At 34.5% G+C, this 16,963-nt stretch overlaps 1 protein-coding gene across 2 annotated transcripts in view; it reads right to left on the minus strand.

Annotated features, from left to right (window-relative positions):
- LOC135219514 (sialate:O-sulfotransferase 1-like) overlaps window positions 1-16,963 on the minus strand; it is a 61,152-nt gene that overhangs the window by 18,914 nt on the left and 25,275 nt on the right. For both annotated transcript variants that reach the window (XM_064256344.1, XM_064256343.1), the window contains 2 exons: window positions 10,279-10,354; window positions 5,369-5,517 (listed from right to left, as the gene is read on the minus strand). In XM_064256344.1, coding sequence (XP_064112414.1) covers window positions 5,369-5,517; window positions 10,279-10,354 — 225 coding nt within the window. The remainder of the gene's footprint in view (window positions 1-5,368; window positions 5,518-10,278; window positions 10,355-16,963) is intronic.

The following is a 16,963-nucleotide window of genomic DNA, read 5'->3' on the forward strand; positions in this document are numbered from 1 at the left end:
GTGTTAATTATTATGTATATATATAGATATATATATATATATATATATATATTATATATATATATTATATATATATCTATATATATATACATATATATCATATATATATATAATATATATATATATATATATTTATATATATATATATACACACACATATATATATATATGCATATATATAAATTTCTGACTCACTTCAGGATCGAACCCAGGTCTTTCAATTGAAGACGAGACAGTTAACAACCAGGTCACACAAGTCATAAAGGAAGCTGAACCTACAAGTCACAAATTTATTACTGTTCCACACGTGATTGTGTTAATTATGTATGCATATATATATATATATATATATATATATATATATATATATATATATATATATATAATATTACTATGATGGAACACCCTTCCCAAGCCAACTCGCCTTACCAGCTTCACGAGGGGAAGGTAAAATACTAACTCACGCTTTTGAAAAGAAATCAACATAGAATGTAAATTGTTTCATTACTTTCAAAGAAACCCAATCACCTTTTCATCATACAGCTGACTGACGGGAAGGCTATGGAAAAACATTTACCCCTTCTCAATATCTTAATTGCTGTCCCCTGGACACTATGATCTTTGCTCTTTCAATTTACTTGAAGTGACGTTAGAACCAGGGAAGTACTTACGACTTCTGAAAATCAGGGCGGAAGTAGCTTGTAGACTTTCTGGAAAATTCAGGGAAATACTTTAGACTTTTAAAGTTGTTGATGGGAGTGATGCCCTTTGATTAATTTAATAATTACTTACAAGATTACCTCACACCTGTTTTTGTGATGAGCTTAGTCTGATTTTCTGCAATACTGGTAAGTTGTTAAGGGATCCCTGTTGCCTTTAGAGTATTCAGTTGTTTCAATACCTGGTGATGAGGGTTCAGGTGTCTGGCTTTTGTGAGGTATCGGTTAATGAATGGTAAGTGTAGTAACCAGATACTTGGCACTTCGTCACAATATATATATATATAATATATATATATATATATATATATATATATATATATATTATATATATATATATACATATATATATATATATATATGATATATATATATATATATCCATATATGTATATTATTATATATATACATACAATATATATAATATATATATATATATATATATATAATATTATATATATTATATATATATAAAATTAACCATTCCCATTGTAGTTTACTTTTTAATGACACTGGACTAAGTGAAAAAGTTGCCGAAGAATGAACTATAAGTAACACACAGGACGAACAGATAGTGCTCAGTATTTTTGTTCTTGGACTTCACAATTATGTTTACGGTGGCCTATGGGTGCTATAATATTAGTAGAATAATAATTCGGTTGTTCTTCCTAAGGATAATCTTGTTAATAGTAACCAAAAGATATTGAAATCAGCAAATGTTGCGAATATTCAAGTTGTGTTCCTCATGAAGACGTAGGAATTAGCCAGAGAGACCAAAAGCTAGTTTTTATTTTGTACGATTGTTTGTATTTTCATAGAACTTGACTCTTGATAGCTGGTCAACCAGGGCCTCCTAAACAGACACTTCTTCTCTGGGTTCTGAAGCTATGGAACGCTGTGAAATTCTATGGTACGAAGCTCTTTTTTCATCCGGTTTGAATTAGATATTAATTTTATTATGTGCTTTTATATCAATGAGATGCACTGCTAAAATGCTTGTTTGAGAGTAATATCTGTTTTGGTAAAGGGTACTTAATGACTTATGCATAGTTAAGATCTTTTCCATATGCCTGATATAGGGGAGACATTCGAATTTCAGAAATGCTTTTGGGAAGAGTCAAAATTCAAGAATGGTAGAGTTTTGCTGGTTTAGGTGCTCCGATAAAAAAAATTGGTTGGGTGACGAAATGAGGGATTTATTAAGGGGAAAGAAAAAAGCTTGCCTGTAGCGCAGTTGCATTTCCAAAGAAGAGGCTGAGTGGTATATGTATATGAGAAAAGAGATGAGATGATCAAGAAATAAATGAAAAAGAAAAGAAGGGGTGTCAAGGACATGCACTTAAGGAAGAATAAAGACCTTTACTGGAGGGAATGGCTGATGAGAAATTGGATGCAACATGTCAATGGGGAGGTGATGGCAAGAAAGAATGCTGTCATGTGTCTGTGGATCGGAGTATGTTGGTGATTTGTTGAATCTTGCAGATGAAAGAGAAGCATATGTAAATGAAGTTTGAGTGGAAATGATAGGTGTGAATTGGTGACTCTTACTCGAATTGACTGGTGAAGAAAGCCGACCAGAATTGGAGAGATTGAAAGTGAGACCTTGCTGTATGGTGCTAATAGTCTGACTGGCTGACCAGGATGTGTAAGATATGTTTGGAGGAGGAATGGCTGTGAGGAGTAATTCCTGTGATGTATAACGGAAAAAGTGGTAGAAGTGTGCTCAAGAATTTTAGAGCATAGTATTATTAAGTATATCTGGGAATATGTATGATAGACTTTGATTGAGAAAAGAAGACACCAGAATTAAAAGTGGAAGAGCAGTGTATGTTTGGACAAGGATGAGAGAAAAATCTGTATTTATGGTATACATACATATAGTCATGGTGCAATTCAAAATACTTGTAGCTGCGTTCTTCGGTTGGCTGAGCTAATATGTATATAGTCAGGTGGATGAAGAAATTTAAGAAGTTCTGTTATTGATAAAGCAGGGTCTGGTAGACCATGTGTTGATGAAGAAACTGTAAAACAATCCTTTGAAAGAAGTCCATAAAGAGTCTAAAACTAGCATCTTTAGAGAGACGAGAATTTCAAAATCTACTGTGCATTAGATTCTGCGGAAAAAACTTTAAGTGACAGAGTACAGTATCCAAGCGCATCCAATGTTGTTAGAAAAAGATTATCATACACGACTCACTTTCTGTCAGTGCAATGAAAGAATTAATACTGATTATGCATTTTGAATAATTGAATGTTCTCGGACGAAGAACATTCCATATTAGTGGCAAGATCAAAAGGCATAATTGACATATTTGGGAACTGAAAAGCCACGTGAATCTGCTGAACGTGAATGAGATTCTCTCAAAATTAATGTCTGGTGTGCTTTGGGAAAGAATCGAATCGTAGGGCCATTCCTCTTTGAAGGACGTGTTGTTATCGATTATAACTATTTAGGAATGCTACAAAAATACGTTATCCTTAAGCGTGAACAAATAGAACTCACAGAGAATACAGTATATCAACATGTTGCACACTGTCACTTTGCTCTGAAAGTTAGGTAGTTTCCCTAACAGATGGACTGGAAGAGGTGGACCATAATTTGGCCTCCACGTTCACCAGATTTGAATCCATTGAATTTCTTTTTATGATACAAAAGTATAGTTTATTCAACTAAGCCTCGATCTTTACAAGACCTGAAAGCGAGATTAACTGATGTGATTAAAGATATTACTGAATAATATACTGAAAATGTTTTCCGAGAACTACAGAATCGTATTTTTCTTTGTGTTAGTAATGATGGTGGACATGTTGAAAATTAACAAGACGAATAAAAAAATTAGGTTTTTCTTCTTTAGTAGCCTTTGTACATATTAATTCTGTCGTGTACGTAGAGTTACGAAGCTACAAGTATTTAAATTGCCCCGGGACTGTATGGACACCATGTAAATGAATCCAAAGAAAGCCTATTGTAAAACTCATAGAGATATAGTGTAAAGACTGTTGAGGATGCATGATGTAAAAATGAGTTTACTGAGAGCAATTAGAAATTTTACGAGGAAAGTAGAGTTTGTACTAGAATGTACAGATTAGAGTGTGAATGGTTTGGAGTAAAAATGACCAGCTGATATTTGCTACTGCTGCAGTTTTAGAAGCAAGTAGGGAACCACTGCTACAGACTGATAAATATGTTAATAAAGGTGATTCGAAGAGAAGAGATTTGCGAGCAAATGTTATCAAGAGTAAAGTAATGAGGATGAATGAAAACCAGGAGGATGATGAAATGAATATGAGAACGGACAGTGGAAGACTGGGAGCAAATTGATTCATGTAAGTATTCTGAAACAAATGGAACAGGTATCAGATGTGAATCTCAAAATAGACGAAAGAAGGTAACAGTCTCTTGACAGAGGGTTGTAAGACGGTTTATGTGTAGACTGAAGTTGGAGGTGCAGAGTGAATGTTGAGTGCCAATGAGAGGAAAGGTAGCTGTTTAGATGAACTTATTTGATAGCCTACTTGGAATAACAATGTTGAGAAAGATGAGACTGTGAAAATGGGATAAGAGCATTTTGAGATGGTGCGGTCACGCTGAGAAAATGGAGGATGATAGATGTGTGAGGAGCGTATATTTCTGGAGTTGACGTAGGTCCCAGGCGAGCAAGTCCAAGTAAGCGTTCACAGGCTGGTAAGGTAGAAGTGTTGGAATGTATACAGGGGCTTAGTATCCAGGAAGGGCAAGTTTGTGCAAGGTAGAAGTGAGTTTTGATTCTTAGGCGTCAAACTGCTGGTAAAAATTCTTTTAAAAGTATGTGAATGGCCGGATGTTTGTTGTTTGGTGTATCAGTGTAATGGACGTGATAGTGACCGGTATGGTGTTATTCCCTAAAGCCACCCCTAATATGAGGAAGGGTCTTTCTCGTTTTCAAGTATCCCGTCAGGTTTCTATATTGAAGTGTGTGTGTTGGATAGCATCCTGTAGGTAAATTGGCTGAAAATCTGACATGTTTTTCGAAATCATATTGAAGACAAGCACTGCAGTGTAAATTGAGTTCAACTTCATGTGTTCAGTTGTTCTCCAATAACATTAGGGCTTGGGGCGCTGTCTCCCAGTAGTCAAGCTTTTCCTCGGTAATATGAAAAGACTTAAGTATGCTTAACTGCAAGAAAAGCTCTAATATGAAATAGAGGGTAATGAGAGTGATCTGAGAAATCACCTGCAAAACAGTGAAAGCATTTTCAAAAAGATTACATTAATTGTTTTGGCATTCAGACTTATATCTGAGACACTTGTCTGGGCACACATGCAAAGAGAAAAATACTTCGTCCCAGCATTAGATAATCCCTCCTTATTGACCTCCTGAGAATAGCACAAGGTCGAGGAATGACTGATCCCTGCGGATCGAAGCTTCCCAGCATCGCAAGGGGAACTCAGAATGTGACTGCTGTGAACTCTCACGTTTTTATCAAATTGTATACAATTGTGGACAAGTCTATAATTTTTTTAACTTGAGATAAAAGTTTGGTAGCCAAAACAAAGCAACTATTATTATACTCTTGCAGTTTGTCCTATTTACCCTAAAAAGGTCACACTTCTGAACTCTAATTAACAGCAATACCTGAAAAGTGCAGTTGACAGTGAAACTACCTACCCATTTTTACTAACATTTGGTTGCCGTACTTGGAGCCTGTGAAGATGCCAGATGCTCCCTCTATAAGATATCTCACCCAAGAGTTACCGGAGCGAGGGTACGATACCAAGAACGCCCGTGGCATCCTCTTCGCGAATGCTATGTTGTACCTGAGAAAAAGTGGATACCCAGTAGACATTGGTAAAGTGTATCATTGCAACTGTAATAAAATCTTTATTAAATCATTATATATTAGCTGAAGCCACGGAAAGTTTAAAAAAAAAAAAAATAGAGTGCCAGTATTTTAGTGTAAAATCTTTATTAAATCATTATATTATTAGCTGAAGCCACTGGGAAAGTTTAAAAAAAAAAAAAGAGTGCCAAGTATTTTCGTGTATCTAACACATCTTCGGGGCACCCGAAGATGTGTTAAATACACGAAAGTACTTGGCACTCTGTCTTTACTTTTTTAAACTTTCCCAATGGCTTCAGATAATAAACAAAATCACGTGCTTACTTTTGTGATTTCTTTATATATATATATATTATATATATATATAATAATAAATATATATATATAATATATATATATATGGTATGGTGGTGTGTAATATTTGTGTGTGTGTGTGTGTGTGTGTGCGCGTGTGCGTGTGTGTATATAAATGTGTGTGGGGGAAATCATTACATAACTTATGATACCTCTTTTATGCAAAATACTTACAAAACCTTGTCACATCAACATAGAGACAGTGTTTATATTCCACCTAAAAATACAAGGAGGGTTGATTAAAGAAGTAGTTTTGAAGGGAGTGGTCAGTCCTAAATCAGTCCTAAACAGACATAGATCTAGCCAATGTGTGGGTAAACCTGCAGCACTACAATTGTCATATTCCTTTCTTGATCTGAATTAGTATAGATTCAAAAGCATTTAGCTGATGAATAAACCTGAACATACATGAAGAATTAACTGCTTCTGCTGCTCCTTCATCAAGCTTATTATGCTCATATCCTGTAGAATTATGGCTGTTTGTCGAGCCATTATCAAATAAATCCAATTTTTTAAAAGGTTACTCATGAACGGTAGAGGAAAGGGACAGGCCATTGCATTGGTGCACGATATCCAAGAGACCGAACATAGACACACATGATCAGTACCCAAGCCTCCCCACCCCCTTTCTCCACCCAAACTAAGGCAGGGAGGGCCAGTAGGTAAACCTGTGGGTTCCCCAAAACCCTTTCCCTGGATGGTTTGGAAAACAGTGACAGCAAGGTCGTGTGTGCCAGTGAAATCCATCAGGCGTTCAACAGGCTTTGCTTCTGCAGTTATTCAACATGCATGGCATTGATGAGGATGGTAGCTGTTATGGCTACTCCTTCATCTAAATATTTTCCAGCAAACCATGGTCATATTGTATGCACTCACATTTTGATTGTGACAGAATTTGGGTTGATGATTTTTAATTATTAAACATCATATATAAAGTATTATGAAAAATGATATACTTTACCAGCTCCCTTAGAGCATAAGAAATTGCAAGTGCAAAGTGCAGCATGCAGATGTTTGTCTTCCTAGTCTGAACTACTTCCTCAAGAGAAAGTTCTAAGGATCATTTGAACTACATGGCTTAATTAAATCTTTTGATAGCTAAAAAGCATTATTGCCAGCTTGTGCAAGTAAACATTTTAACTTCATTACGTAAGATCAAAGTAAACGACGAGGTTGTTTTCTTGGTGGATCTCTGTTTCCCTTTCACTCCTCCATTAATAGTCCGACCCAATGAATTTTGGATGGGCTCTGTTAAGGAACCGAGTCTTATTTTAGGCACCACTTTCCTGTAGACTGGAGGTGTGACTAAAATCTCTCCTTAGCTGATTTGTTTGTGTGACAAAGGTACATCACACGAAAGATTAGAAAAGGATCATTCCTCAAGAGCGGGGGTGGTGATCCACATCATCATATAGTAATCCGTGTCTGGCCATGGATTCTGGTCATGGATTCTCATGAAAGACCTTGGGAGGTATTCTTATTGGCCATGAATAAATCCATTAGTTTTGATGATAGGAAGTGTTCAGATCCTGTGGTTTTCAAACATAAACTGTGAATAATGGCTGCTATGGCATTCATTGAGAGCCAGTATCATCCATCTCGTCAAGTATAAGGTAAAAATGTGTGAAAGGAAAATGGGAAAGTAAGTATATTAATAATACTCTGGATTCTTCAGTGTGTGTTAAATATTTAAGATGTCATTTTCATATCAGACATTTGGTTATCACTCTGTAAAGCATACGAGTAGCAGAGGAATGTCGGGATAGATTCAAAGCAATATTTAAATTTTCTTAGGCAGCATGGAACAGACAAGCTAGTGAAACATTAATTTTTAACAACCGGGGCTCTGTATGTTTTACATTATTTTATCAACATAGCCTATTCACGCCTCATTTTCTTAGCATAGTGGCTGCTCTTTTGTCATTTGAATGATGAATAATTATTGACTTACCCTGAACATCTTGAATTAATCTGTTAATCTATCAAATGGAACTTCCCTAAAAGTTTGAAAGGTGACTATACTTTTGCCTAAAATAGATATAAACCTCTCACATTTTACCCTTGGTGATCACACAGAGGAAAGACGGTAAAAAGGGGGGAACAAGTGTCAACAGTGCTAGTGAAACAAAAATTGCAAGTCAATTACTGTTAGATTACCGGAACATATAATCAGTCCATTGCACAACTAGGAGAAAACTTCATTCAGAAACTAGATTCCTTCATGTTTGTGAACTTGCATTCCTATCGGTTGCCCATTGTTTCTTTTGTGGGATGCATGTAACCATAAAGTTGAAGAGAATTATGTCTTTGCCAACATAGCCTCGAATATTTAGATGTCTGTCATGAGGATATGTCAAACCCAGATCCAAAATGACAGATGAACAGAATAGTTCCCAAGTGTTTAGTGTTTCCTTCAAAAATGGGATTCAAAGGAGAAAAGCAATAGAGTGTTTGGACTCCCTACAGGATGTAAGGGAACTGCCAATAGAAACTGCGCAACATCAAATACTGACGTTGATAATGCAAAGATTAAAAACTCTCTGATGCCCTACTACATCGTATAAACAGAAAGGGATGTAGAATATTCTATTGCTAATGTTCGCAATAATAATTTAACATTGTTTCTGTTGTACAAATTATAGTGATGAATTTTGTATAAACCAAAGTTTTATAGTTTGATTATTTCGTAAAGTTGACATAGCACGTCATAATTATCACCATGACAAATAACTTCATCGTAATTATAATAATTAGACCATAAGATCATTCCGATTTAATATTCCAGATCATCCTCGTTCTTATTTATTTTAGGAGGCCTCCTTTGGCGACCAGTGTTAATGTATGGATCGGAAAAGAGGAAGCAAAGCTTAAGGGAATAAAGATGAGAATGCTGAGGTGGATTATGGGAATATCGCTGCTCGAGAGATTGGAAAATGTCGAAATAAGAAGAAGGGAAGGCTTAGTAAAGATTTCAGAGGTGATAAGAGAGTCAGGATTGAGACGGTAAGGGCATCTGTTGAGGATGGATGACGTGGAGGGAGTGAAGAGGGCTTGGGAGGAACCTGTCAGAGGAAGAAGATCGAGAAGGAGACAGAGAATTAGATGGCGAGATAAAGTGAAGGAAGATATGAAGAGAAGAAGTTTGGTGGAGGATGATGCCTTTGATAGAAGGCAGTGGAGAAGGCGTATCAGGCAACTGACCCTTTAATGGAGGATAATGGTGGGAAAGAAGAAGAGTTTTTTTGAACCTCTTGGTCTTCCAAGTCGCAGCCGTTCTTATATATTGAGATAAATAAACAAGACAGAGTCTGTTGGGTGCCATCTTGAATTATGTGAATCAGAACATTATTCAGAACCGATTTTGTCTTAGTTTGGTCTGGGTACTTGGGGTAACCTCCTGAATATTCTAGAATGGAATCAGATTATATTGTAATTTGGTGTATTTTCAGTGGACTATAAGCAAGATTTTCTAAAAGTTTTTTTAATGTAACGGCAGTAAATAATAATAATAATAATAATAATAATAATAATAATAATAATAATTAGTATAGCTATGTGAAGATTAAACGAAACGAAAGTCGCAATTACTTAGACAAATAGATGATTAGGATAATTATCTCCCACATATGTTCCGTGTTCGTTAGAATTATAATTCTTCGTTCGTCAAGTTATATATTCAGCACTTAATTATTATGCTTTAGTGGACTATTATTCCCAATTTCTTCCTTTTTCATTTTGCAAAATGGTATTCTGTTATTGCCTTAAAATGATGTTAAGCAAAGACCAAATTATCAAGGTCACTGTTGAAATTTTGAAAAAAAAAAAAAATAGATGATTTGAAGGAAAGGTCCACTGGAGTATCCAAATTTCAGAAAAAAGAATATACTATATATGGAACTGAAAACATTTGTATAACCAATATATAATGAGGTACAAGCGTTTTTCACTACACGTTAAAAAATTAAATATAGCCGGTCATGGTAACGATAATCCGGCCAACACGCACGCATCTAAATATTCATTTCATCTAATGCGTAGTTACTGGCTTAATTTGTAGTTCTTGTATTAAGTTAGCTATATACGTATGTATATATGCATGTTTCTGTGTGTTTGTATGTAATATATAATGTCTAAATCTATCACTCTATGCTGATTGTCAAGTTGCTAGTTTCATTTTAATTTTAAAAATATTATTAGTTCACGATTTTTCAGTATAGGTACGTTTTATTTTATCAGACTGAAATTATAATAAATCAGCCTACAAGCCCGTAATTTCTCTAAATTAGTAGCGCACGATACCAGAATTAAGATGTTCTCTCTGAGAGAGAGAGAGAGAGAGAGAGAGAGAGAGAGAGAGAGAGAGATGGTATTTTTATGTACTTACTTATCACACTGAGGATCGTTACGCCAAGGGTATCTAATCTTCCCAGATAAATCTCTCGCTGGACCTTGAGGAACACCTGAGGGCAAAGTTATTTTCATTACCTTAACTTGATATATCTTGATCCCTCACACATACACACACACACACACACACACGCAGTTAGTTATTTAGTTAGTTATTTTATTGACAAAATAAACAACTATTAGTACAAATTTTGTCAAAAAAGACATAATACGAAATATACAAAGTAGACAGTAATCTCTTTTGTTCTTGCAAGTACATGGCCTACAAAGAACACACACACTCACATGTGTGTATATCTATATATCTATATATATATATATATATATATATATATATATATATATATATGTAATATGTATATATATAATATAAATAATATAAACACACACCACACAAGAACACTATATATCTTTATATATAATAATTTATATATTAGATATAGGTATATATAGATATATATAATTTATTATACACACACAAGACACACACATATATATATATATATACTATATATATATATCCTTATACTTACTATATGTATATTTATATATATATATAAGTAATTAAGTGTGTATGTACGTGTGCGCATATATATCTATCTATATATATATAATTATAATATATATATATATCTATATATATATATATCTATAATTATATATATATCTATATATATATATATAATATATATAATCATATATAATAAACGAATAACTGTCATGACGGAAATGAGTTGACAGTGATTCTAAGCGCCAAACTTGAATTCGGTAGGAATATGTACACTAGAGTCGATATCAGCTCATACCTCTTTTCATAGCTTAGTAGTTACAGTTCAACGGTTTATCGTGATATCTAAACCACGTTCAAAATAAACAACTATTAGTACAAATTTTGTCAAAAAAGACATAATACGAAATATACAAAGTAGACAGTAATCTCTTTTGTTCTTGCAAGTACATGGCCTACAAAGAACACACACACTCACATGTGTGTATATATATATATATATATATATATATATATATATATATATAAATATATATATATACACACACACACACACATATATATATATATATATATATATATATATATATATATATTATATATATGTATATTTATAAATATATTATTATATAATATATATAGTGTGTATGTACGTGTGCGCATATATATATATATATATTATTATACTAATATTATATATATATATATCTATATATATATATTATATATATATATTATTTATATATATATAGTATAATATATATATATATATATATATATATATAAGTATATTATATATAATTATATATAATAAACGAATAACTGTCATGACGGAAATGAGTTGACAGTGATTCTAAGCGCCAAACTTGAATTCGGTAGGAATATGTACACTAGAGTCGATATCAGCTCATACCTCTTTTCATAGCTTAGTAGTTACAGTTCAACGGTTTATCGTGATATCTAAACCACGTTCAAATCCTGACCAGCACAGAAGCATTTATTATTTATGATCCCACTTGTGTCAAAGTTATTACCAGCCTTTAATGAATTCCACACTGAATTATATTATTAGTTTAATATATATATATATATATATATATATATATATATATATACATATATATATATATATTATGCTTTATATATTAAGCCGTTACTATCATTCACTAATTCTCTATGTTTTTTCTGTAATGGTTCCCCCACTACAGTTCTCGGTTGCAGTTTCGAGAATAAATGAAAACTTGGATTTTTCTTATGTTCTAGAACCGTGAGTTAATATACATGAACTCGCTCAAAATCTATTTTTGAAGAATCAGTGATCCTTGTGAGATGTTAGTAAAGTTTCCTGTGTTTGTTTGAAAATGTCAATACGATTTTCTTGGAGGCTTTAAGTTATCTGTTTATTGGAGACGTTTCCAGGAAGGTCGAGTTGACGGAGATTTGGAACACCCAAGATCTCTTTAGACTTTGGGAACACCGATCCCGTCATTATGCTGCATTCTGTGTGCTGGAATCCTCGGGAGCTGGAAGCAGCTGTCCTCTATAAAGAGAACAAGAGAAATGGACAACCTGACAACACAGAGGGCAAGTCTCATCTCGCATCCCCAGTCGTCTCCCGCAGAAAGAATAGTACGGCGTCTTCCATATCTATGGTGTCTTCGTTCAGTGGCATTTATTTTAGCGTCCACTGCAAGAAAAGCACTTTAAAAAAGCGACTGATTTCAGACCATCTCCACGAGAAACATGATGTCCTGCGAAGTGCTCTGGACAAATTTCATGTTTTTCATTTACTTTGGGATTTAATCACACCAGTTATAGAGCCACTGCCTTTATCGCGTCCCCATTTCACGCACCGCACTATGCATGCATACATACATAACCTAAATATATATATATATAATTACATATATAATATTAATATATATTATAATATATATATATATATTATATATATATATATATATCTATATATATATATATATATATATATATATATATATATTCACTCATTAAGCTACAAATTTCCTTTGATATCTAATTCGCTCTACCTCTGAATTCATATATTTTCATAAATGTTAACCGAAGGGGAATTTTTGAGTTGATAAGAAATTCGTTGGCTCATGGGCGCTAACCAAGGAACCAGGCATTCAGGACGTACAGTGAAACTTTTTACCCATAAGGCGAATTTCTTATCAACTAAAAAAATATCCCCTTCGGTTAACATATATGAAAATATATCAATTCCGAGGTAGAGGGAATTAGATATTAAAGGACATTTGTAGCTTAATGATTGTATATGAATCACGCTAATGTGATAAAATTCAAAGCTACACTTTTAATAAACACAGTCTCCTCTTACCACCTTGACATCCTCATAATATTTTCCAGATACATGAATCACTGTAGCCTTTGCCTGATGGGAAATAAATGAAGAGGCTTCGCCTCTCCATGGAAGAAGAATTCGATCTCACACATCCCATGTTCCAGCGAGATCGCATTGACACACCAAGTTGCGAAGACATCTTGTTCATAACATGAATACATTTTTTTTGTTTCAGATAAATTATTCTTTCCCGCTGACTAGGCTTATCTGCACCGTCTTTTAGTGCTTTTATGTGTATGTATATGTATACATACAGACATACATACATAAACATGTATGTAAACGCCTATATACACAAGTATTCGAGCCACACGAATGATATCAAGATATATATATATATATATATATATATATATATATATATATATATATATATATAGTTATGATAACGAGATTGATTTTTATTGCCTACAAGGTTTGTAGTCCACCTTGTGGGGACCAGGAGCTTGAATATCTATTCGCTTCTTTCAAAAACCTGCAATACCGGACTCGCTGCTGTGGATGGCGCATGGGAAGGCTCTAGAAACACCACTAAGGGAAAAGCGCCAAGACAAACACCGAGTAAGCAAGAAAAATCGATCGGCATTCGAGACATTAACACTGATAAGGATTGAAACAAGAGGCTGAAAAATATAAGATTAGTGTGGAATTATAAAAACATGATTAGGAATAATGAAGGTAACCAGAGATAAAATACATATAACAGGGGGTTGCTGATTGGGAGAAGAGGGGCTGGAAATGATAGGAATTGACTAGCCATTTTATTTCAATTTTCACTTTATTTATTTATCTATTTATTTATTTACTTTCTTATTTATCTATTTATTTATTCTGGATTTGTAGCCGTGAAAACGCCGTCTCTTTGGATGGACATCTCGAGATACCCATTGTGAGACACGCGGCGCTGCTCACCAGGAAACATTTCTGGCTATTGGCAAGTAAAACTTGATGAGGCATCAAGCCTGTTAACTACTCTCCAAACATGTTTTGGTAGATTTAGATGGTTACGACTCCCCTTTGGTCTTAGTGTTTCTTCAGAAATTTTTCAGAAACATATTCTTAATACATTTAATGATTTACCAGGTGTTGTTTGTATTGCTGATGATATCATTGTGCATGGGAAAACTCTAGATGAACATGACTGTAATCTTGAATCTTTTCTTAAAAGTTGTCGAGAACAAAATGTAAAACTAAACGAGGAGAAATTGGTGCTCCGAACTGATAATGTTTCCTTTATGGGTCATTTCATTACTAAAGATGGTCTTCGGTCCGAACCTGAGAAAATGAAAGCCATATCCAAGTTTCCTTCTCCCCAGACTCTTGAAGAATTGCGTCGTTTCCTTGGTATGGTTAACTGTATGCAAAGTTTTTACCTCATATAACTGATGTTCTAAATCCGCTTCATAATTTGCTGAAAAAGGATGTCCCTTGGAATTGGTCACAGTGCCAAGCAGAAGCGTTTATGTGTTAAAGAAATGATTGTGAATAGTCCAGTTCTTGCCTACTATGATCCTATCAAAGAGTTGACTCTCGAAAATGCAAGAGGGAAAGCCTATTGCCTTTGCAAGCCGAGCTCTCACAAATGCTGAAAGAAATTATGCTCAAATTGAAAAGGAGATGCTCGCAATTTTATATGGTTTGAACAAATTTCATCATTTCACTTTTGGTCGTTTTGTGACTGTGATTACTGACCACCAACCATTAGTCCCTATTGTTAGAAAACCTCTTATGTTTGCACCTAAACGGTTGCAAGCAATGCTTCTTCGTGTTCAAGAGTACAATTTTGAAGTACTCTACAAATCTAGCAAGGACATTCCAATTGCTGATGCACTGTCTCATGCCCCTACATCTAGTTTGAAGTGTGAAGAAGCTGTATCTGTCAACAATCTGTCTTTTTCGTCATTTAAGCCTTATCGTCTTGACGAAATTAGAGTAAAAACGCAGTCTGATAATACCTTGACGACTCTCAAACAGACTATCATAGAAGGATGGCCTAAAAATAAGTCCTTGATACCGCAGTCCCTTACACCCTATTTCAATTACAGAAATGAACTGTCAGTACAAGATGGAATAATTCTTCGTGGTGAACGTGTAGTCATTCCGACATCAATGAGGTATGAAATGAAACCGAAGGTACATGCTGGTCATTCTGGTATAAACTCTTGTCTACGCCGAGCCCGAGAACTGATATATTGGCCAGGAATTTCAGCAGAGATTAGACAATATGTGGAATCGTGTGATGTGTGTGCCTGTTACTCCTATAAACAGCCTGAAGAGCCACTACATCTCCATAAAGTACTTTCTCGCCCTTGGCAAAAAGTAGGATCTGATATGTTTACTATTGAAGGAAGAAACTACCTAGTCACAGTTGATTACTACAGTCAGTTCTTTGAATTTGATTATCTGCCAGAAACTACATCTGATGCTGTGATCACTAAATTAAAACATCATTTTGCTCGTCATGGCATTCCCGATACACTGATTTCAGACAATGGTCCACACTATTCTTCTCATCTGTTTGATGATTTTGCTCGAAAGTGGGGATTTTCTCATGAGCCTATAAGTCCAGGGAACAACAAAGCTAATGGTGCAGCTGAAGCAGCAGTTAAAATTGCAAAAAAATCTAATAAAAAAATGTAAGAAAGCCAAAGAAGATCCATACTTGGGACTTCTGAACCTGAGAAATACTCCTCATGAAGGCATAGAAACTAGCCCTGTGCAGTGCTTAATGGGTAGACGTACAAAAACATTGATTCCTACAGTTAGCAATCCCCTCACGCCATCTAATTTTTCCAATGAAAAAGAAAGGAGAAAACTGATTGGCAAAAGATTTGCTGTTGCTGATCGTTACTCAAACAGAAAACAGCTGAAACACTTGTGTATTGGAGACACTGTTAGAGTTCAACCCATTGACAACAAAACAGAAGAGTGGAAACAAGCAACTGTCAGTAAAAAACTTCATGGTCATAGTTATGTAGTAGTATGTACTGAAGATGGAGAAACATAACATAGAAATAGACAATTTTTAAGAAAATCTGTAAAATCTAGAGATAAGTCTCCAGAAACAACTTATTTTTAGTTCTGTGACTCCTGTTCCTATTGATATTGATGCCAATGCTAGTAATAAAAATAATAAAGATGTTCAGATATTATGAAAACAAGGTCTGATAGAACAATTAAAGCTCCAGAGAGACTAAACCTTTAAGTTGCTTTAAACTGTGTTAGTAAGGTTATCTCCAAATTTTGAATGATGTGTTCTGTTTATCTTTGTGAGAAGGTCTCATTTTGATTTCTCATCTCATTTATGTTTTGTTATGCCATTTCCTGTGTTGTGTGTACTGACACTTGTGATGTTCCATGTACCCTGATAAGCTAGTTGTGTACTTATAGTTCTGTCTTATTGTTTGATATCTCTTACTAAAGAAGGGGGATGTTAAGTGAAATGTAAAAGTAAGATATCTATGAAACATGTAAAGTATGATATCTATGAATCGTTGTACAAAAGGTAGTGTCAGTCAGTTATCTATTTGTAAATCTGTTGACTCATTCTGCACTGTGTTTATAGAATAAAGTCTTGTATCAAGATGTGACTTTTCAATCATAATAGGCGACCACATATGAATAATAACAGGCTGGAAACCAAACACCTAGTGTGATTCTAGGGAAGTTAAGGAATGTTAGGGATAGAGAGGCAGGTCATAGGTGCAATGCGTAACTAGAGGAATTCTTTAAGCTAGCCATACACGATAGAGACTGGCACGGCGGGCCATC

Source organism: Macrobrachium nipponense, chromosome 1, assembly GCF_015104395.2.
Source record: "Macrobrachium nipponense isolate FS-2020 chromosome 1, ASM1510439v2, whole genome shotgun sequence".
Classification (NCBI taxonomy): Eukaryota; Metazoa; Arthropoda; class Malacostraca; order Decapoda; family Palaemonidae; genus Macrobrachium; species Macrobrachium nipponense.